At 42.5% G+C, this 21,457-nt stretch overlaps 1 protein-coding gene across 7 annotated transcripts in view; it reads left to right on the top strand.

Moving 5' to 3' along the window:
• The window catches only part of RALGPS2 (Ral GEF with PH domain and SH3 binding motif 2), a 279,035-nt gene that overhangs the window by 231,568 nt on the left and 26,010 nt on the right, over positions 1-21,457 (top strand). For 6 of the 7 annotated variants that reach the window (XM_073356496.1, XM_073356497.1, XM_073356499.1 and 3 more), the window contains 3 exons: positions 4,758-4,812; positions 11,553-11,630; positions 13,974-14,079. In XM_073356496.1, coding sequence (XP_073212597.1) covers positions 4,758-4,812; positions 11,553-11,630; positions 13,974-14,079 — 239 coding nt within the window. The remainder of the gene's footprint in view (positions 1-4,757; positions 4,813-11,552; positions 11,631-13,973; positions 14,080-21,457) is intronic. The other variant, XM_073356498.1, reaches the window with a different exon arrangement.

Consider the following 21,457-nt stretch of genomic DNA (forward strand, 5'->3'; position numbering starts at 1 on the left):
CACAACCTGAGCCTCTCCACACACATTTACCCAATATTATGCTTTGCAACAACATGCATCTTCTGATACTCTATTCATAGAATCATAGAATAACAGAGTTGGAAGGGACCTCTGGAGGCCATCTAGTCCAACCCCCTGCCCAGAGCAGGACCAATCCCAACTAAATCATCCCAGCCAGGGCTTTGTCAAGCCTGACCTTAAAAACTTCTAAGGAAGAGGATTCCACCACCTCCCTAGGTAATGCATTCCAGTGTTTCACCACCCTCCTAGTGAAAAAGTTTTTCCTAATCTGCAACCTAAATCTCCCCCACTGCAACTTGAGACCATTACTCCTTGTCCTGTCCTCTTCTACCACTGAGAATAGTCTAGATCCATCCTCTTTGGATCTACCTTTCAGATAGTTAAAAGCAGCTATCAAATCCCCCCTCATTCTTCTCTTCCGTAGACTAAACATCCCCAGTTCCCTCAGCCTCTCCTCATAAGTCATGTGTTCCAGTCCCCTAATCATTTTTGTTGCCCTTCGCTGGACTCTCTCCAATTTTTCCGCATCCTTCTTGTAGTGTGAGTCCCAAAACTGGACACAGTACTCCAGATGAGGCCTCACCAATGTCGAATAGAGGGGAACGATCACATCCCTCGATCTGCTGGCAGTGCCCCTACTTATACACCCAAAATGCCATTTGCCTTCTTGGCAACAAGGGCACACTGTTGACTCATATCCAGCTTCTCGTCCACTGTCACCCCTAGGTCCTTCTCTGCAGAACTGCTGCCTAGCCATTCGGTCCCTAGTTTGTAGCAGTGCATTGGATTCTTCCGTCCGAAGTGCAGGACTCTGCACTTGTCCTTGTTGAACCTCATCAGATTTCTTTTGGCCCAATCCTTCAATTTGTCTAGGTCCCTCTGTATCCTATCCCTACCTTCCAGCGTATCTACCACTCCTCCCAGTTTAGTGTCATCTGCAAACTTGCTGAGGGTGCAATCCACACCATCCTCCAGATCATTAATGAAGATATTGAACAAAACCGGCCCCAGGACAGACCTTTGGGGCACTCCGCTAGACACCGGCTGCCAACTAGACATGGAGCCATTGATCACTACCCGTTGAGCCCGACAATCTAGCCAACTTTCTACGCACCTTGTAGTGCATACATCCAGCCCATATTCAGACCTACTGTACTTTCATCTGCTATGACTTCCACTCTGAAGCGCCTTCCTTCCAGTGGTGGGCACTTGCTCTGAAGTCACCTAAAGTGGAGCACCCACAGGGACATCACTCAAAGAAGAAGAGAACATTACTCACCTTTGCGGTAACAGAGGTTCTTCAAGATGTGTCCCCGTGTGGGTGCTCCACTACCCTCCCTCCTCACTTCTGCTTTGGAGTTTTATTACTTTACTCTGCAGTGGAGAAGGAACGGGTTAGGGTTAGGCTATGTACTTGTATCTCAGTGTTTTTGATTCTAAGCATTTGGTCAGCTAAAGGACTATTCAGAATAAGTGCCCAATCAAGAAACACTTAACTGACAATGGACTTTGGGAGATGCCAGTCCACTAAAGGACTCTATTGATGTGACTTATACACTCAGGGGCCCAAAATCAAGTGTAAAAGGCACAAATTTAGATTCCCATCAAAGTTATACTTGCCTCTGAATTAGACACATGGTATTTTAAAACACTTTTTATATCTCCTACAATTGGGCCTGGAAAGACCTGTTTTAAGCTGTAATTAAAAATTCAGCTTAAATTATACAAAGTACATGACGACACCACCCCAAATAGAGAAATTGCAATGAAACATATCAAACAGAAGAGGAAAAGATGCAGAATAAAAGTTAGAAATACCCAAAGGAGGGAAGTTTGGTGGGGAAACAAAATAAGAAGAAACAAGCTCACAATCCAGTGTCCTTTGGCAAATACACCAAGCTAAGTAGACTTCTGTTTCCTTCCACTCAGCTGCATAAATGTACAATGCTTTAAAGGACAAGCATTAGGGAGCCACAAGGAAATCTTTAGTAATATATTTTCTACCCCAGATATAGTCTTATTTTGTGAATCCGTTTATTTCATGTGTTCTTTTTAAGATTCTGCATTGTGTATATGTGACATAATAGCAATAATATAGCTCTTTGCATCTTTAAAGCACTGAATTGTGTTCAGTAGGTAGGCAAAACAACATTTAAAAAAGCTTTTAAAAAAATTGTTCTCCCACTGGAAACAAAAATAGTGAGAGTGAGAAAATGGGTAACAACAGGGTTGTCCAAACCCCTCTTGGAAACCTGTACACTCTTCTCCCTCTTCTTTTATTCTTTCCTCCCTCAAGAGCCCTGTGTTTTGTGTCACCCATCCCTTCCGGCCCTGAAGGACTGCATACAGTTCTTCGGAGTCCTGTGGATTTTAATGCTCAATCTCCTAGAGCAGTGCTGCCCAACCTTGTGTTGGCCAAACAGATTTTACATATTTTAATAAGATTTAAAGTCACCCCTGTTGACTTATTTTAAGTTCAGCTTGTTTCATATGTATTTAGATAGTTTGTTTCTATGTACAGTATTGTCTCTTTGCACACTTTTGTAAACTAAAATGATGTAAACATGACGACAAAACGATAATGAAACAGCCATTAGTATATTGTGTTGAAGCAGGCCACTGACCTTATGAAATGCTCTGGTGGGCCGTAGTTTGGGCACTGCTGTCCTAAGGGGATTCTTGAAGAATGATACAATGTGCTCCCTCCACATATCGGCTGATTTTTTTTTTTAATTCCAATTTTTATTATTAAAAATCCTCCTGAACTTTAAGGTAAGGAAATATTATAATTTATATGCCTATTCTATGACCCTTGCTATCAAATATTTAAGGACAATATTTATTACTACTTTGTGGTGGCTTCTGCATATTCCCGCTTGTGATATCAAGGTTCTTGTGCCATGTGCTTCCAAAAAATTCTAGAGAGCAATAACTGTTGTGACCTTTACTCCCTCTCTGCTTGTTCAGAATTCCGAATGTATGAAAGGAAGTGTCCCTTTTGTCTGCTGAAGGTGCACACAAACTTGAATTCACTCAGTGCCCTAGATACTTCCCTCATCATCAGTTCTTGTTTTTCTGCATTTTTGGGAATTATTTTTGTTGTTAGTTACTTAGTTAGTGAGCTTAAAAAGAAAGCCAAGGGTGCTCATACGTCATGAGCATTGCCTGGGCCTGTGAAGAGTGGGAGAGCCCCCTGAAATCTTGGTTGACAAGGTAAGTTCTTTAGGCCCAGTCAACTAAGGGCAGGTCTACACTACTGCGTAAATCAATCTAGCTTGCGTCACTCAGGAGTATGAAAAAGATCCCCGCACCCCACCACGAGTGATGCAAGTTACAGTGACCTAAGCTGTCCACACTGACGCTATGTCAGTGGGAATGCTGTCTTGCCGACAAAGCTTCCGCCTCTCGCGAAGGTGGAGTAATTATGCCAACTCCTTTTTATACTGAATTTGTACATATACTTAAAGTTTCAGCTGTTAAGGCCAAGCAATTTGTAAGTTAAAGGGATCTGAAAAAAAAAATTGAGTAGGTTCACATTTCAAAAGGAGGTCATTTGAAATGACTTCAGATTCCAGAAGTGATAACCAGAAAATTAACCGTAGGAGAAACTGGCATAAATTTTCTGATTATATACCTAATTTTCAGACTTGACTATGGGATTTAGTCACCATTGTCACTGCAGATCTCAGTACTGTGGAGCTGCCAACAACACCTCCATATGTTCGCATTTATATATTAGTCTTTACAGGGGCTTGATGGGGGTGGAGTCCCAGGAGCGGGGCGGTCAGGGGACAAGGAGCAGAGGGGTTGGATGGGTCGGGAGTTCTGAGGGGGAGAGTCAGGAGGCAGGAAGTGGGAGGAGGCAGATGGGGGCGGGGGCCAGGTTACCCGGCCCTCCATTCAGTTTTGCAGCCACGATGTAGCCAAAAACTTTGCTCACCCCTGGGGTAGGGAATAAACTAGATGACTTGTTCAGGTCCCTTCCAGCCCTATATTTCTATGATTTTAATAAGCATATCAGTTAAATCATTGCTGGTGCTAGCCCAATGGGGGCCCTAAGCAGGAATATTTCCTCCCCATCACACAGAACACATACTAATAATTAATAGGGAGCCCCTAATAGGGAGCTACTTGGGACCCTAAGCAATTGCTTAGTCTGCTTATGCATAGTGCCGGCTCTGGGTTAAATTCAGTTAACTTAAAGTTAATTAAGGGTTTCTGAATCAGCGTTGGCTTTTAAGATATTGGAGACTTTCAGAGAAATTAGTGTGGAGCTAGTGGACTAAGTTCCAGTCTACTCCTGTATGTGTTTGCTGTATGTGAAGCTGCATCTGTTCATCATGACAGTGAATTACCACATTTTGTGTTGTGATGGCACCTAAAGAAGCAAGTCTTTTTAAATGCTCATCAGGTTGGGCATGAAATAGACAGATGAAAATTTGGGACTGTTGCAATAATTTTGAGAACACTTCTCCCCTTTAGCCTTTGGATATTGCAGATATCTAGAACCAGTCTTCTTCCAAATCCATATCTCCTACATTTTTTATCCATAACTCTTAAGTCATTCCTAAAGTGAGCACCTTCTATGTAGCGTTTGTTATAGATTTATTTCTGCCTAATCTCTCTCATAGAAATTATAAGGAAAAAAATGTCACAGTTGGGACAATAAGACTACAGATGGTACAAACTGAGGAATAAAATAGTTGGTTTCAAAGTATTATGCCTTCTGGTTTTAGGTAGCAGTGATGGTTCAGAACTTAGTGAAGAGACTTCGTGGCCAGCATTTGAAAGGTAAGAAAAACTGCTACATCTAAACCTATATCTCCAACTCCATTCAGACCTCACTAGTTAAACCTATCACTCAACTCCTTGCAAATGAAGTGTAATGTTAGTGGTATGTAGGAGTCAATTATATAATAAACTGAGTAACAGCCATTGCTTCTAGAGTACAGTGTACCCTTTGGTTCTTGTCAAGCCAGCTTAGGGGGCAGCACCTTCTGGTTATCAGCTAACAGAGAGCTTTGTCACATTACTGGCTTGTTGCTCAACTTTGTCTCCTGAATTAACTGGACCACCACCAAACCCCTGACAGATTTACTTTTCATGAATACTGGCATCATTGTGTGCCTTTCCTGTTTCAACATCTTCACTAGCCCTGAGACCTCCTCTATGTATCTCTTGTATTCCTGTTTCCCTGCATTCCCACCAAAGTCCTGCTGCTCTGGCTGCTCCTTCCTCTGCTGCCTGCTCTCTCCTATTCCCCCCTCCAGCTCCTGATTACTCCTCTGTCTGCAACTTGGGAAAATTCTGAAGCAATCCCAGCTATCACTGCCTATCCTATGTAATGTAGACTTTTATATCATGCTCATTACCATAGTATATGAACACTATCCAGGTGTCATTGACCACTGTAATCCAACCCCCCAAGTATTCAAGAGTGAGATGAGGTGTTAAATAGTTACAGTTGAAAATAGTAAAAATTGGAAACCTAATGTTTTCCTGCAAGCTATTAAGTTGAACCATGAATAAAGTGTACTGAGCCCACTACCTATTCACCCAACAGTCTGCTGGTAACATGGATTATAATTCTCTCTCTCTCTTTCTCTCTCTCTCTCTCATATTCAGGGAACCCATCAATCTGGAAACTGACTGGGGTAACCATGCCCACATGTATGCATGGAGACATGGATAGAAATTTTGGCCTAAGGACTTTGTTTATAGCCAGGAACTGTATCCCTTCCCAGTAGTCTGCCTCTGTCTTGTAAAAGCAGTTCAGATTTTACAAAGTTCCTTATGGAGAGAGATTTAAGTTGTGCTTTGTACCAAAGGTGTACTCTTCAATACCATCTCTTCCTATAAAATCTGTTATTTCCATGGAAGGAGTCCCTAAGCATCCAGTGGATGAGAGGCTAGAACAGTCTCTTCAGAGAAGCAGACTACTCCTGGGCTACCCTACATGCACCTATAGCATACAGCATCATTTAGAGATTCCCTGAAGTGCTCAACTCATCTATATTGATATTTAAACAGAACAAAGTCAGAAAGAAGAGGATCTGGAACTTGCATATAATCAATTCCTATATGTGATGCAGCTTGTGATATCACAAGGTTTTCTTTCTGCTCTTCCTACTGTGCTCCACTCTTGCCAGGAAGTGCATTTGAGTAGGGTCCTGAGATGTGGGTATCATATTGAGTGTCCATTTGATTCAAATTCCCTTTGATCCCCAAAAATCATATAGGAAAGCCTTAGATACAGTGGTGAAAGAAGTCATGGATCTGAGTAAGCTTCCTCTGGCCCAAGGAAGACAAAAATTTCTTCCTCAAGGGCAAAAAACTTAGATTCTAGCAAAACATCAGAACTAATCCTTTCTTGTCTCCAAAGGAAAAGACTACTTCTCATGGCCCTTATCTCAAGAATCCAGAAGAAAGCAGATTATCTCCAGTCCCTCTCCCAATAAATAATGAGAATTGGATGGATCAGACTCTCTCCCCAATTGAGGGCAAGTTGAAAAGTTTGCTGCAGGTCTGGGCTGGAACTATCCAGGACAAATGGGTTTGCACACTGAGCATCATGGCTACCTCACAGAATTTTTCATTCTGCATTCATCACCAAATTCCACATCCTTTTGATGCTTCCCTCTGTCCTGACCAAGCAGTGAGCTTTTTTGGACTCTATTTGATGTAACCTCTTTTTGAGGACATTTTCTCTTGTCCCATCCCAGGAAAGGGGCTTAGATTCTTTATGAACACTGGGAATATGTATGAGACCTTCATAGGTATGGCTTATGTCTTTCAATCACTAAAATGGTGGAGCAAAGCTAGGAACTTGACGTGGGATGCTTTGACTGAAATGCCTAAAATTAAAGGTCGCTGTGGTGCCTGCCTGAAGAGTTAGAAAGTTGTACAGCAGAGTTCCATTCTTGTTAAGGAAAAAGGTCCCTTTGTGAACAAAGGAGAAGCATCAATTAGTTGGAATTGCTAGCCATTAGCAAAACCATGACTCACCAAATGCCCTTCATGACTACCACCTCCATCCTGGTTCAGAGCCAGGGAAAGGGAACTGAAAGCCGGTGTCCTTCAGTTTATCTTCCAGAGTGTGGGGAGTCAGCAGATTAATGAATTTGCGTCAAGCAACAAGAAATTGTATTTTTTCTATCTGAGGCATTGGGAGAGCAGGATATGGAAGATATGTTATTCTAATTAAAGTGGACATACTATCTTATGTACACCCGTTCTTTTTCCTTTCCTGGCTTAGGTAACCAGAAAATTCAAAAGGGATGGAGCCTGAGTCCTCTTCCTTATTTGCTTATCAAATGCTGTTTCTCCTGAAAAATGTCCTCTGTGGAGGTTACCTATTTGCAGAGACTTGGTAATGCAATGTTTAATATGTTTTCAAGGCTCAGAAGTTCAAACTGGCAGTCTGGAACTTAATAGTGAGCTTTAAAAACTTTGGGATCTGGATCAGTTTGTCAAGATCCTCTTGCAGTCCAGAAAGGATCTGCTGTGTTTTGAAAGGTTTGTACGTTGAACATGTTCTCACTTCAGAATCAATGTCAGTCAAAAGCTGTCTTAGCTACTTACTTAGTAGATTCACTAAAACTAGCCTAAGGGTGTTAGATGCTTAACTACCTTAGGTACTTTTGGAATTTCCTTGGTATCTTACTTGTAACTGCAGTAAGAGCCCTCCACTTATTTGTGAGGAAAACAGTTAGTTTTTACCCTCTTGTCCCTTGATTCACTAAATTACTCCTGGGGGAATTCTGTGCCACTGCACATGCACAGAATTTACGTCCCCCGCAGATTTCTTTGCTCCCCTACAGAAAAATGACTTTCTGACAGGGAAACAAAAGGAAGACACAAGCGGTCATGCAACCCTCCCCAGCAGTATAACCCTCCTGCAGGGGCGGGACTGGGGGAGACCTGGCTGGTGGCTCCTACCCTGCTCCAGGCTCAGTTGCTAGTCCCAGCTGGGCTGTGAAGGATGGGACTTCCTCTTCCCCTGCACGGCATCCGGGGCTGGGTCAGATCCACCCCCAGATTTCTCCCACAGCTGCAGGAAGCTCTGCAAACTCCCTCCCCTCATTTCCTGCGCCCATCACTCCTCAGCTGCAGGGGCAAGGATTCCTGTACAGGGAGCGCTCCCCCATCTGCCCAACTCCCATGCATCCAGACCCCCTCATACCCACTCTCTCACCGAGCCTCACCCCTCTGCACTCAAACCCGCCCCCCCATGAGCTCCACTTCCCCTACACCTGGACTACCCTGACAAGCCATCTGCACCCGGATCTCCACCCCACTGAGCCCCAACCATCTGCACCTGGATCCCCGCCCCACTATCTCAGCATCTGGACCCCCCTCACTAAGCCTCCCTGCCCCACCCAAACCTCCCTGCTGAGCTCTATTCCCCACCACAGTCAGATGCACACACCCCCACTGAGTCCCAACTACATTCACCTGGACTCCCTGCAGAGTCCCATTACCATTGCACCCAGAACCGCCCCCCACACACACACACAAGCCCCTGAGCATCCAGATCCTCCAGTGAGCTGCCCACATGCAAATTGCCCCACACATGATCCTCTCAACCCACACCTGTCCCCCCAAACTAAGCCCTTCCACACTTGTATCCTGCCTTGCTGAGCCTGCCTGCCCACACCTGGTGTACCTGGCATGGAGGGGCAGGGCCCTGGGGTGTTTCTGGGGCAGGTCTGGACCTTGCACTGTGTCATGGTTGAGTGCAGCCTCACCGCTGAGTCCATGTCTGGGGGAATGTGGGGGCTGGACAGTGATCTCCCAACTCTGTGCAGCCAGTGGCCTGTGCTCCCCAGTGCCATGCTGGAGCCTCCACATTTATTTGACAAATAAAATTTGCAGAATTTTAAAATATTGTGCACAGAATTTTTATTTTTGGTGCAGAATTTTTAATTTTTTGGCACAGAATGCCCTCAGAAGTAACTAAAACATGGTCAGAATTACATCTCTCAATTAAAGCTCCTGCAACCAGCTGGGAGATCAACTTAGTACAGAGACAATTGATGCAATAGCCCTTTGAACCAATGGCTATGACTTTGTTGTCTTTTCTTGTCAGTTGCCTTCGTTGTTGTCATTACTTCTTCAAGGAGGGCCAGTGAATTCAATGCCTTGTCATGAATAACTTTTTCTTTTTTTCCTGGTAAATTGGTTCTCAAGACAACATCATCTAGGATTTTTACTCAAGGTTGTTTGTCCTTACCATTTAAATTGGTATATTTCACTCCCTTTATTTCCCCCAATCGTTCCCATCCTAATGAAATAAAGTGGCATCATCTGGATGTCTGCCAAGATGTTATTCTACTTAGGCAGAGCAAGATCAAAAGCCACAATCTTTCAATAAGTCTGAGCAGGACTTGTAGAAGTGTATAGATGAGCAGGTGAAACTCCTCTATTTAGTTTGAACTAATTCTATAAAATCTCTTTCTATTTGATGGATAGAGGGAAATACAGCTTCTTATGAGAAACGCTGCAAAATGACGGCCTGGCATCTTTTCACTCATTTATAAAACACGTTTGAATGTCTCATCATCTTCAGCTGCTGGCTTTGGTTGTAGTATCTTGCAGATTGCCATCGTCCCTTGATCTCTGTTTGACTTTCTGTCCCTCCCTCTTCTGAGTTTCTGACTGCTTTCTAATTCCTAATATTCCATTTCCAGACTGATGGATTACTTGTGTATGAAAATGAAACAATTTTATCCTTACCTACAATTTGTTGTTTTATGGCAGGGAATAGATCAGTCTGGATTTTCTCTGCCTCGTAGTGACAGTTATATTTAGGTTGCCTAAGGCTTTCCATTATAAAAAGTTCTTGTGACTTTTTTAAAGCTCTAACACTCCTTTTGTTTGAAGCAGGCTTTTGAAGTTCATCAGGGAGAAAGCCTTCAGGCTAGAGAAGTGCCTTTTTGTGTGTCTCTTGAAATTCTGTTCAGTTTTGGCTAAGATATAAACCAGATCTAATCACCATTTCCCCTCAATTATATTGTCAGCAAAATTTTGTCAAGTGTGTTCCCTCCTCTAGGAGGTCGTACCTCAGCATGTAGATAGACCAATGGTCTGTCATCTCAAGTGCTGGTGGGCAATTTTCCTAATATAGTTTTTATCCAGACTGATAGATTCCTTGTTATGCAAAGACAAATTCAAAGATTAGAGCAAAGCTTATTTCCATCATTTACATGGAAGATGGATGCAAGTCAAAACCTCTGATCTATATATGTTGTTGATGTAACAGTTATATTTAATTTTTAAAAATTGTAAACATAAGTTTAGCTGTCTAAATCATTACGGGTTTTTAGAAATTAAAAAAAAAACCTGACCTTATCAAATTTTGCAAATTGAAAGATACCTGTGTTGCTGAAGGGCAGAGATTAATTATTTAGAACACAGTTTCCTTGGGAGGGAGAATAGGGTGGAAATTTATACTTATAGTACATCTATGGCGAGGATTCTTATTACAGCATATGAAATTATTTGAGTTGGTAAGGGAATGTAAACTTTGCATTTTGTTTAACCTTTTTGATATTACTGTTTTCTTCAGTACTGCTATTAATTAATCAACATATCACCATTGACTTCAGTGGAGTTACAACAATTTACACTAGCTAAGGGTCTGGCCCTATATAACCAGCTTTGACTCAGGCACAGAATAATATTCAAAAGATAAGTGTAGAAACCAAGTGCTGGAATTGGGTAGCAGTACTGAAAGTAGTAGTGAAGGGCTCCAAAACTTAAAACTTCCTAAGTAACGTTTATACTCCCTTAAACTGAAGCATTGAGATTACAGGTTTGCTGTCTCTTAGAGTTTAAATAATTTGCATTTGACCTTGGAACCATAATATATTAAGCCACAAATATCGTTCACTAACAAGATTTTGCTTTGTTGACTTTCCCCAGCCAATAAAGGTGTATCCAAGTGAAGTATCTGTTTTAATGCATAGCATATTAAATAGATATTGTCTCATAGCAGACTGTATGTGATTTTCTTTGTAAGTTGTTGGCTTCAGTGGTTGCTTTGGAAATTGTGCCTATACTCAGGATTTAGTTAAGAAGTCTTTGTATTCCTCTAACTATGGTTGCTTGTGTGCCTATATCTAAGTTTAGGGGCCTTATTGCCCTTTGCTTCTTGTCACAGAGTATGTAGCAGTATCTGTAGTCAGCATTAAAGGCAGCAGTTTGCAACCTAGTTCCTTATAGTATTTTCATTTTTATTTTGTGAGTTTAAAAGAAGCTTTTCTGGTCTCAAAACCCATTAATTGAGATGACAATAAAAATACCCCAGTGCTATGAGCAGTGACATCAAGAACATCTGTTCAGATAAGAAATGTAGATTTTGACATCTACCACTGCATGTTTTTTCCTAATGAAATCATCCACTACTGCTTATTGTAGGAGTGGTAGTTATGTGGCACAAGAGAGACTTTATTACACTGTTCTAGCAAATTATGCTGCTTGTGTGGATAAAAGTATATGTAATATATACAATTTATAATGGAATCCAACAGGAACAGATTATACCATTCTCTCGGTCCGGTGACAAGAGTGGCACGAAATGGCTATCGAGGCCACATGAAGGCCAGCAGGTACAATAATCCCCTGCACCCAGGGGTCACAGATTTTTCCTCTGGTGTTGGTGACTGGCTTGATAATTAAGTGGGTGTCCTCCGACATTTCTGATCTTTCTAACTTTCAAGGCAAAATTAAGGTAGTGATCCTTAAAACAGAAATTTTCTCTTCTGTGATTTGATCTGTTTCATCATACAGACTCTGGTTCATTCTGTTCTGCCTATCCAGTTTCTAAATATTGTATCTCTACATCAAGACTTAAAGGTGCTTTACTATAGGTAGCTTTTTAACAGTGTAACACTATGTGGGTGGTGGTAGAAACCATGTTGGCAACAAAGCGTACTTCTTGTGCTCAAAACTGCGTCCAAGATGTTTTCTGTGTTAATTCTTCATTGAACAAAATGGCTGACTTGGTTAAATTGCAAGTCATGAGTTAAAATTGGCCCTCCGTGTGGCCAGACTCATTTTAAATAGCATTATATATAAAACTGCATGCTCACTCAGCTTTTCATTGTCTAATTAAATTACAACTCTGTCTGCAGCGGTGTGGTAATGTAGTTGTAAAAGAGAAGAGAATAACTCCTATGTATTAATGAGTAGGGAGTGTTACGTGTAATTGAGTTAAATTCACATTCATATCAGTGTCCAAATTTGTCAGTGTATCACTGTCAATTAGTAGCTGTAGTGAAAATGTTTGCCAGATTTCTGAGTTGTTTTGTATATGCATAAATGTGTTGATGGGTTAATGGATTAATTCTGGTTTACTTCAACAGACATGTCAGAAATTTGTAGTTTCTCAGCATATTTCTAGAGAGCTGATGCATACACCAATTTAATTATGTAAACTGGTTGATATAAACTGAAATAATCCCTGTTGTGAAAATAAGAATCTTTCCTGTTTTAAAATAATTTGTAAGCCAGTCAGTTGCTCACTTTTCATAAAGTTTGGTTTCCTTTTCCAATACCAGGTATCTGTTTTTGGCATATTCTTTTTGGGCACCATATAGATTGATAGGGAATTAATAGCACATCAACTGCATTAAAACACCCACAATTTACTTCTGTGGGCCAGGTTTTCTGCTCTCTATTATTGATGTTCCTTTACTGCTCTCAAATACCTTATAATTAAATTATGCATGTTTTATTGAGCTTTTGCTGTGGATTTTTAATTTTATTTTTTGTAATTTGACTGACTCAGATGATTCTAATAAAAAATCCAGTTTTTCCCACTAGGACTTAGGAAAAGATTCTAATAAAAAATTGCAACAGTGATACAGCATTGCTTGTTCAGGGGGTAATGACAAATCTATGACCATTTACCAATTAGAATTAGTTATAGTTGAAATATAACTGTATCCTAAGCTTTGGGAAGTGCTTTTTAAAATCATGAATCACCTTCTGGCCTCATTAGTTTGTTGTTCCTCTGTAGCATGGGGAAGGGTCACTTACAGGTTTAAACTAGTATAAGTGGTGGATTCTCTGTAACTTGAAGTCTTTAAATCATAATTTAAGAACTTCATTAACTCAGCTAGTGGTTAGGGGTCTATTACAGCAGTGGGTGGGTGATGGTCTGTGGCCTGCAATATGCAGGAGGCAGACTAGATTATCATGTTGGTCCCTTCTCTCTGTAAAGTCTGAGTCACGGGTTATGTTTACACTACCACTTATTTCAGAGTAGCAGCCGTGTTAGCCTGTATCTGCAAAAAGAAAAGGAGTACTTGTGGCATCTTAGAGACTAACAAATTTATTTGAACGTAAGCTTTCGTGAGCTACAGCATCCGATGAAGTGAGTTGTAGCTCACAAAAGCTTATGCTCAAATAAATTTGTTAGTCTCTAAGGTGCCACAAGTACTCCTTTTCTTATTGTGACTACCACTTATGTCACTCAGGGGTGTGAATAAGCCACCACCCCTCAGTGACGTAAGTTACACTGAACTAAGAGTTGGTGTGGACAGCACTATGTCAGCAGGAGAGTTTCTCCGATCAGTATAGCTACCGCTGCTCATTGGGGGTGGATTAATTAAATTGATGGGAGAGTGCTCTCCTGTCAGTTTAGAGCAGCTACACTAGAACTTAGAGTGGCGCGGCAATACTGATGTAGCTGCGCCATTATAAGCTCTCTAATGTAGCCATAGCCTGAGTGATCATTTACTTCTGCTTCTGACTGTAAATTCCACAAGAGCAATCCCTCATAGCCACCAAAGTCTTGTTTCCATGATGAAGTCTAATAAATAAAATGTCAGCATTTCTAAATTAAAGTACAGATGTTCATATTATGTTTGGGTAATGATTGGAGTACTGCTTTGGGAAAAGGATATTTTATAAATTTTTCATGCTATTTTCTCACATGCTTCTTGTAGTTCTGCAGAATCTGAAGATTTGGCTGTTCATTTGTATCCAGGAGCAGTTACTATTCAAGGTGTTCTCAGGAGGAAGACTCTATTGAAGGAAGGCAAAAAGCCTACAGTAAGACTTCAAATATATGCTAAACCATTTTTCCTTTTCCTTTATTTTAAAATGATATCTTTAAAACAGAACAAAGCTACTTGGTTAAAATCCGGAAGTCTTTGCTCACTTTTTACTCAGTCCTCGCTGAAACAGAACTCTTGCTAAAATCAGTAGGAATTATGATCAGGTAGGAACTGACTAAAAAGTGAGTGAAGACTTCAGTATTAGGTACCTTATATATTTGCCACTTACAAAGGCTCCTGCTCCTAGATTTGATTTTTTGGAATTCATGTGATCTGTCTAAATCAAGGAATTACTGTTACAGAAGTTGATCTTCTGTGTTCTTTCAAAAGTATTTCATTAATCCTAAATTGTTAACATTTTTGCATTTGCATAAACTCCATAACTTTATAAATGCATTTAATTTACCATAGTATAACTTGGTATCTATCCATATCCACCACTAAAAGAAAAAAAATCAAATGCCTTTAGAGGACAAGAGCCTGGAAACTACTGAAATTAAACAGAAATATTGTTAAAATATTAGTGTTGATATAAGTCTATAGACACAGGAAAATTCACATTTACAGCCTGTACAGTTTTATTGCCTCTTCCTTGCATACACAGTCTATAGCTTCATACATTGTTGAGACACCTCTACAATGCCTGAATTAAATAAAACTGGATATATTAAGGAGGAAATGGCATCCTTCTCTGAACTTCTTTGCTTTAAACTATAATGGTAACACTCTGTTAATGATATTTATGTATGTAATAATTATATTTATAACTTCCAGACTCCCCCAAGCCAAAGCACTTGGAATACTGCATGATAAGGTTGGCACCCATGCTTCAGTTGAATCCATGTGGATGGACCCTTATGTTTGTGCCATTGATTCAAGTGCCAGTCTGTGCAGATAAAACTGCAAGATCTAGGGCCTTAATTTTTCTTGATTTAGCAAATAAATATTTCTCTAGAAGTAATGTATCTATCAGATGATTGTAGATTTACACCACAAAATTCCTTGGATTTTATTTACATTTTTAGACCTACATATTTTTCTCCTTAAACCAAGTAGGTTTTTCAAACTTCGACTCCCAAAAAGTGTTCTGTTGTTGGAAGATGTCTTTTTATTTCCTTTTAGTAACTAGAATGTCAGTTTTGCTGCCATTCATATCCAACTAGAGTGTGGAAGTGCTAACCATTTGTTTCCCTTTCCCTCCCTAACTGTTGAACTGATCCAAAGAGTGAACAAGCAACCTGGAGTACAAAATGTCATTATTCCCACTCATTTATTGCTAGATCTTTAATGATGTAAATTGGCATAGTTCCATTGACTGAGGGAGCTATCCCAAAGTATACCAGCTGAGAATCTGTCCCTTATAGACTATTTCTGTATTTTGACATATTTGTCTATAAAGGTGATTTCTTGGATATCACAAACACGAACATCATATCTATTTCTATACTTCTCATTTATTTGCAAGCCCAGTCTATCTTAAATGTCCTTGTTCTAATATAGTAATTTATGCATGTGTTCAACTAATCAAAAGTATTGCAAATGATATTGTAATGTAAATACTTAAACTCAGAGCAAATAAAGTTAATTCATTTTATATTTTAAAAATACGAAAATGTCCTTGTTTGCTAAATCTATTGATGTTAACGAGTGTGTGCAGAGCATCATAATGGATCTTTTAAAACTGCTGGGATTTGTCAACAAATACAGTGATTCTGCTGAAATATTTCATATATTACAATATTCTGGCACATAGTAAATTTAGAGAAATAAGTTAACTGACCATTTAAAAAAAGACTCATGTATTATTAATCATTAAAATATAGTATGAATGTATACAAATTAGAGTAAATGTTTGCAGCACTTTTTTAAATCATCTTGAAGAAAAGCAACTCTGTCCTTTAATTACAATGCTGATATCATACAGTAAATAATACTGCTTTTTGTTAATATTGCTTCTATCAGCAGCTGGTTTGGAAATTTCTTTTTATTTAAACATGGTAATTTCAACTGACAATTTGCTGACAAAGGGCAGCACATCAAAAATAATCGTTGTAGCTTTTTATAAGCCATCACAAATACCTATTATTGTAGCTCAGTTGGCTTGCTGACTGTGGGTTAGAAGCAATGTTGTAGTTTCCACTACACTAGCTTATAGAGATGGTCACATTGTGATAGACTCAGTATCCAGTGAGAGGAAGACAATTATACCACTATATAAGCATCACCTGATTAATGGTGACTTTGGAGCAGAAAGCATGTTTTTCTTCAAGTGCTTGCTCATGTCAGTTCCATTCTAGGTGTGTGCATGTGCCCATGTGCACCGTCGTCAGAGAATTTTGCCTTAGAGGTATCTGTAGGGTCAGCTGTGGAGTGCAGCACTCATGTGTCAGAATATAAGGCACTGCCAGCCCTATGCCCTCTCAGTTGCTTCTTACCGCCCGTGACAGTTGGTCGGTGCGACTTTTTCTCCTTGCCTAGCAAGTTGGTTACCGGTTCTCTCCTTCCTTCAAACTTTGGTGTCTTGTAAATAGTTTGTTTACAGTAGTTAGTTAGTAAGTAGTAGTAAAGTAGTGTAGTTAGTAAGCTGGAGTCCCAGTGGGGTTTTAAGCTTTCCGGGTTTTAAGCCCTGTTCTGCCTGTAACAGGCCTATGCCTGTTAGTGACCCCCACATAGAATCATAGAATAACAGAGTTGGAAGGGACCTCTGGAGGCCATCTAGTCCAACCCCCTGCCCAGAGCAGGACCAATCCCAACTAAATCATCCCAGCCAGGGCTTTGTCAAGCCTGACCTTAAAAACCCCTAAGGAAGGGGATTCCACCACCTCCCTAGGCAACACATTCCAGTGTTTCACCACCCTCCTAGTGAAAAAGTTTTTCCTAATATCCAACCTAAACCTCCCCCACTGCAACTTGAGACCATTACTCCTTGTCCTGTCATCTGCTATCAGTGAGGATAGTCTAGATCCATCCTCTTTGGATCCACCTTTCAGGTAGTTAAAAGCAGCTATCAAGTCCCCCATCATTCTTCTCTTCTGTAGACTAAACAATCCCAGTTCCCTCAGCCTCTCCTCATAAGTCATTTGTTCCAGTCCCCTAATCATTTTTGTTGCCCTTCGCTGGACTCTCTCCAATTTTTCCACATCCTTCTTGTAGTGTGAGTCCCAAAACTGGACACAGTACTCCAGATGAGGCCTCACCAATGTCGAATAGAGGGGAACGATCACATCCCTCGATCTGCTGGCAATGCCCCTACTTATACACCCCAAAATGCCATTGGCCTTCTTGGCAACAAGGGCACACTGTCAACTCATATCCAGCTTCTCATCCACTGTCACCCCTAGGTCCTTCTCTGCAGAACTGCTGCCTAGCCATTCGGTCCCTAGTCTGTAGCAGTGCATTGGATTCTTCCATCCGAAGTGCAGGACTCTGCACTTGTCCTTGTTGAACCTCATCAGATTTCTTTTGGACCAATCCTCCAATTTGCTAGGTCCCTCTGTATCCTATCCCTACCCTCCAGCATATCTACCACTCCTCCCAGTTTAGTGTCATCTGCAAACTTGCTGAGAGTGCAATCCACACCATCCTCCAGATCGTTTATGAAGATATTGAACAAAACTGGCCCCAGGACCGACCTTTGGGGCACTCCGCTAGATACTGGCTGCCAACTAGACATGGAGCCATTGATCACTCCCCATTGAGCCCTACAATCTAACCAACTTTCTACCCACCTTGTAGTGCATCCATCCAGCCCATACTTCTTTAACTTGCTGACAAGAATACTGTGGGAGACCGTGTCAAAAGCTTTGCTAAAGTCGAGGAATAACACGTCCACTGCTTTCCCTTCATCCACAGAACCAGTTATCTCATCGTAGAAGGCAATTAGATTAGTCAGGCATGACTTGCCCTTGGTGAATCCATGCTGACTGTTCCTGATCACTTTCCTCTCCTCTAAGTGCTTCAGAATTGATTCTTAGAGGACCTGCTCCATGATTTTTCCGGGGACTGAGGTGAGGCTGACCGGCCTGTAGTTCCCAGGAGCATCCTTCTTCCCTTTTTTAAAGATGGGCACTACATTTAACCTTTTTCCAATCTTCTGGGACTTCTCCCGATCTCCATGAGTTTTCAAAGATAATGGCCAATGGCTCTGCAATCACATCCGCCAATTCCTTTAGCACTCTCGGATGCAACGCATCCGGCCCCATGGACTTGTGCATGTCCAGTTTTTCTAAATAGTCCCGAACCACTTCCTCCTTCACAGAGGGCTGGCCACCTCCTCCCCATGCTGTGCTGCCCAGTGCAGTAGTCTGGGAGCTGACCTTGTTCGTGAAGACAGAGGCAAAAAAAGCATTGAGTACATTAGCTTTTTCCATATCCTCTGTCACTAGGTTGCCTCCCTCATTTAGTAAGGGGCCCACACTTTCCTTGGCTTTCTTCTTATTGCCAACATACCTGAAGAAACCCTTCTTGTTACTCTTAACATCCCTCGCTAGCTGCAACTCCAGGTGTGATTTAGCCTTCCTGATTTCATTCCTACATGCCTGAGCAATATTTATATACTCATCCCTGGTCATTTGTCCAATCTTTCACTTCTTGTAAGCCTCTTTTTTGTGTTTAAGATCAGCAAGGATTTCACTGTTAAGCCAAACTGGTCGCCTGCCATATTTACTATTCTTTCTACACATCGGGATGGTTTGTCCCTGTAACCTCAATAAGGATTCTTTAAAATACACCCAGCTCTCCTGGACTCCTTTCCCCCTCATGTTATTCTCCCAGGGGATCCTGCCCATCAGTTCCCTGAGGGAGTCAAAGTCTGCTTTTCTGAAGTCCAGGGTCCGTATTCTGCTGCTTTCCTTTCTTCCTTGTGTCAGGATCCTGAACTCGACCATCTCATGGTCACTGCCTCCCAGGTTCCCATTCACTTTTGATTCCCCTACTAATTCTTCCCGGTTTGTGAGCAGCAGGTCAAGAAGAGCTCTGCCCCTAGTTGGTTCCTCCAGCACTTGCACCAAAAACTTCCTGGATTGTCTGTGCACCGCTGTATTGCTCTCCCAGCAGATATCAGGATGATTGAAGTCGCCCATGAGAACCAGGGCGAGTGATCTAGTAGCTTCTGCGACTTGCGGAAGAAAGCCTCGTCCACTTCTTCCCCGTGGTCCGGTGGTCTATAGCAGACTCCCACCATGACATCACCCTTGTTGCTCAGTCTTCTAAACTTAATCCAGAGACTCAGGTTTTTCTGCAGTTTCATACTTGAGCTCTGAGCAGTCATACTGCTCCTTACATACAGTGCAACTCCCTCCCCTTTTCTGGCCTCCCTGTCCTTCCTGAACCGTTTATACCCATCCATGACAGTACTCCAGTCATGCGAGTTATCCCACCAAGTCTCCGTTATTCCAATCACATCATAATTTCCTGACTTCGCCAGGACCTCCAGTTCTCCCTGCTTGTTTCCCAGGCTTTGTGCATTTGTATATAGGCACTTGAGATAACCCGCTGATCGCCCCTTGTTCTCAGTATGAGGCAGGAGCCCTCCCCTCTCACACGCTCCTGCTCGTGCTTCCTCCCGGTATCCCGCTTCCCCACTTACCTCAGGGCTTTGGTCTCCTTCCCCCGGTGAACCTAGTTTAAAGCCCTCCTCACTAGGTTAGCCAGCCTGCTCGCGAAGATGCTCTTTCCTCTCTTCGTTAAGTGGAGCCCGTCTCTGCCTAGCACTCCTTCTTCTTGGAACACCATCCCATGGTCGAAGAATCCAAAGCCTTCTCTCTGACACCACCTGCGTAGCCATTCATTGACTTCCACGATTCGACGATCCCTACCCCGGCCTTTTCCTTCCACGGGGAGGATGGACGAGAACACCACTTGCGCCTCATACTCCTTTATTCTCCTTCCCAGAGCCACGTAGTCTGCAGTGATCTGCTCAAGGTCATTCTTGGCAGTATCATTGGTGCCTACGTGGAAAAGCAGGAAGGGGTAGCGGTCCGAGGGCTTGATGAGTCTCGGCAGACTCTCCGTCACATCGCGAATCTTAGCCCCTGGCAAGCAGCAGACTTCTCTGTTTTCCCGGTCAGGGCGGCAGATAGATGACTCAGTCCCCCTGAGGAGAGAGTCCCCGACCACCACCACCCGCCTCCTTCTCTTGGGAGTGGTGGTCGTGGAACCCCCAACCTTTGGCCAGTGCATCTCATGCCTTTCAGCTGGTGGAGTCCCCTTCTGCTCCCTTCCCCCAGATGTATCATCTGGGCCACTACCCGCAATAGTACCTGTGGAGAGAACATGAAAACGGTTACTTACCTGTATCTGTGTTGCTGGTACATGGACGTTCCCCCTTCTTCTTCTGGAGGTCACATGTTGCCAGATTTCTTCACTGTTCTCCTGTCCACGCTGCGCAGCCTGCTCTGAATCTTCAGAACCTTGTGCCTGTAGAAGCATATCCTGACGTCTGTCCAGGAAATCTTCAGGAAATCTTCAGTTTCTCTTATGCAACGCAGGGTCGATACCTGTTGCTCCAGACCTTGAACCTTCTCTTCCAATATGGAGACCAGCTTGCACTTTGTACACACAAAGTCGCTTCTGTCCTCTGGAAGAAAGACAAACATGGCACATCCAGTGCAGGTCACAACAGTTGAACACTCCCCATCCATATTACCTTCCTACTATGAGCTTCCTCAGGAGAGGCAGTAATTACTCAGAGAAGTCGTTAGGGTGTAAGCCTCAGTGGGCTCACTCCAGGTGAACTCCCAGGCAAACTCCTGCTGTTTGCTGCTCTGCTGTCCGCTGCTCAGCTGGTTCCCTGCCGCTCAGCTGGTTCGCGGAGCACCGGCTTTTTTAAATAGCCAGGCTCACCTGAAACAAAACACTCCCAACTCCCGCCCTTTTCAGCCAACCAATCAAGCACTTGTTTAAACTTTCAAGCTGCCCTCACTGCAAACACTCCGATCCTCTCACCAAGCACACACACTCAGATACCCAGATACTCACCAACACAGATCCCAGGCAAACTCCTGCTGTTTGCTGCTCTCCTGTCCCCCGCTGCTCAGCTGGTTCCCCGCCGCTCAGCTGGTTCGCGGAGCGCCGGCTTTTTTAAACAGCCAGGCTCACCTCATCAGCTGCCTAAAGTGCTTGGGGGAATCACATGTGAAGGACAAGCGTTGCATCTGTAAGAACTTTGGTCCAAGAGCACAAAAGGAGCATGACATCCATTTGAGGGCCCTCCTCACGGAGGTTGCTCTCCGCCCGGCATCAGAGCACTCCCAGCCAGACTCTACTCCCAGCACTTCGGCCTCGTGTATAGTGCACCCCCGACACCGGGCTCTGCCCAGCAATGCTCCCCTTCGCCAGTGCCCAAGAAGAAACTGAAAAAACACGACTCCCCA

Source organism: Lepidochelys kempii, chromosome 8 (genome assembly GCF_965140285.1).
Source record: "Lepidochelys kempii isolate rLepKem1 chromosome 8, rLepKem1.hap1, whole genome shotgun sequence".
NCBI classification, from domain to species: domain Eukaryota; kingdom Metazoa; phylum Chordata; order Testudines; family Cheloniidae; genus Lepidochelys; species Lepidochelys kempii.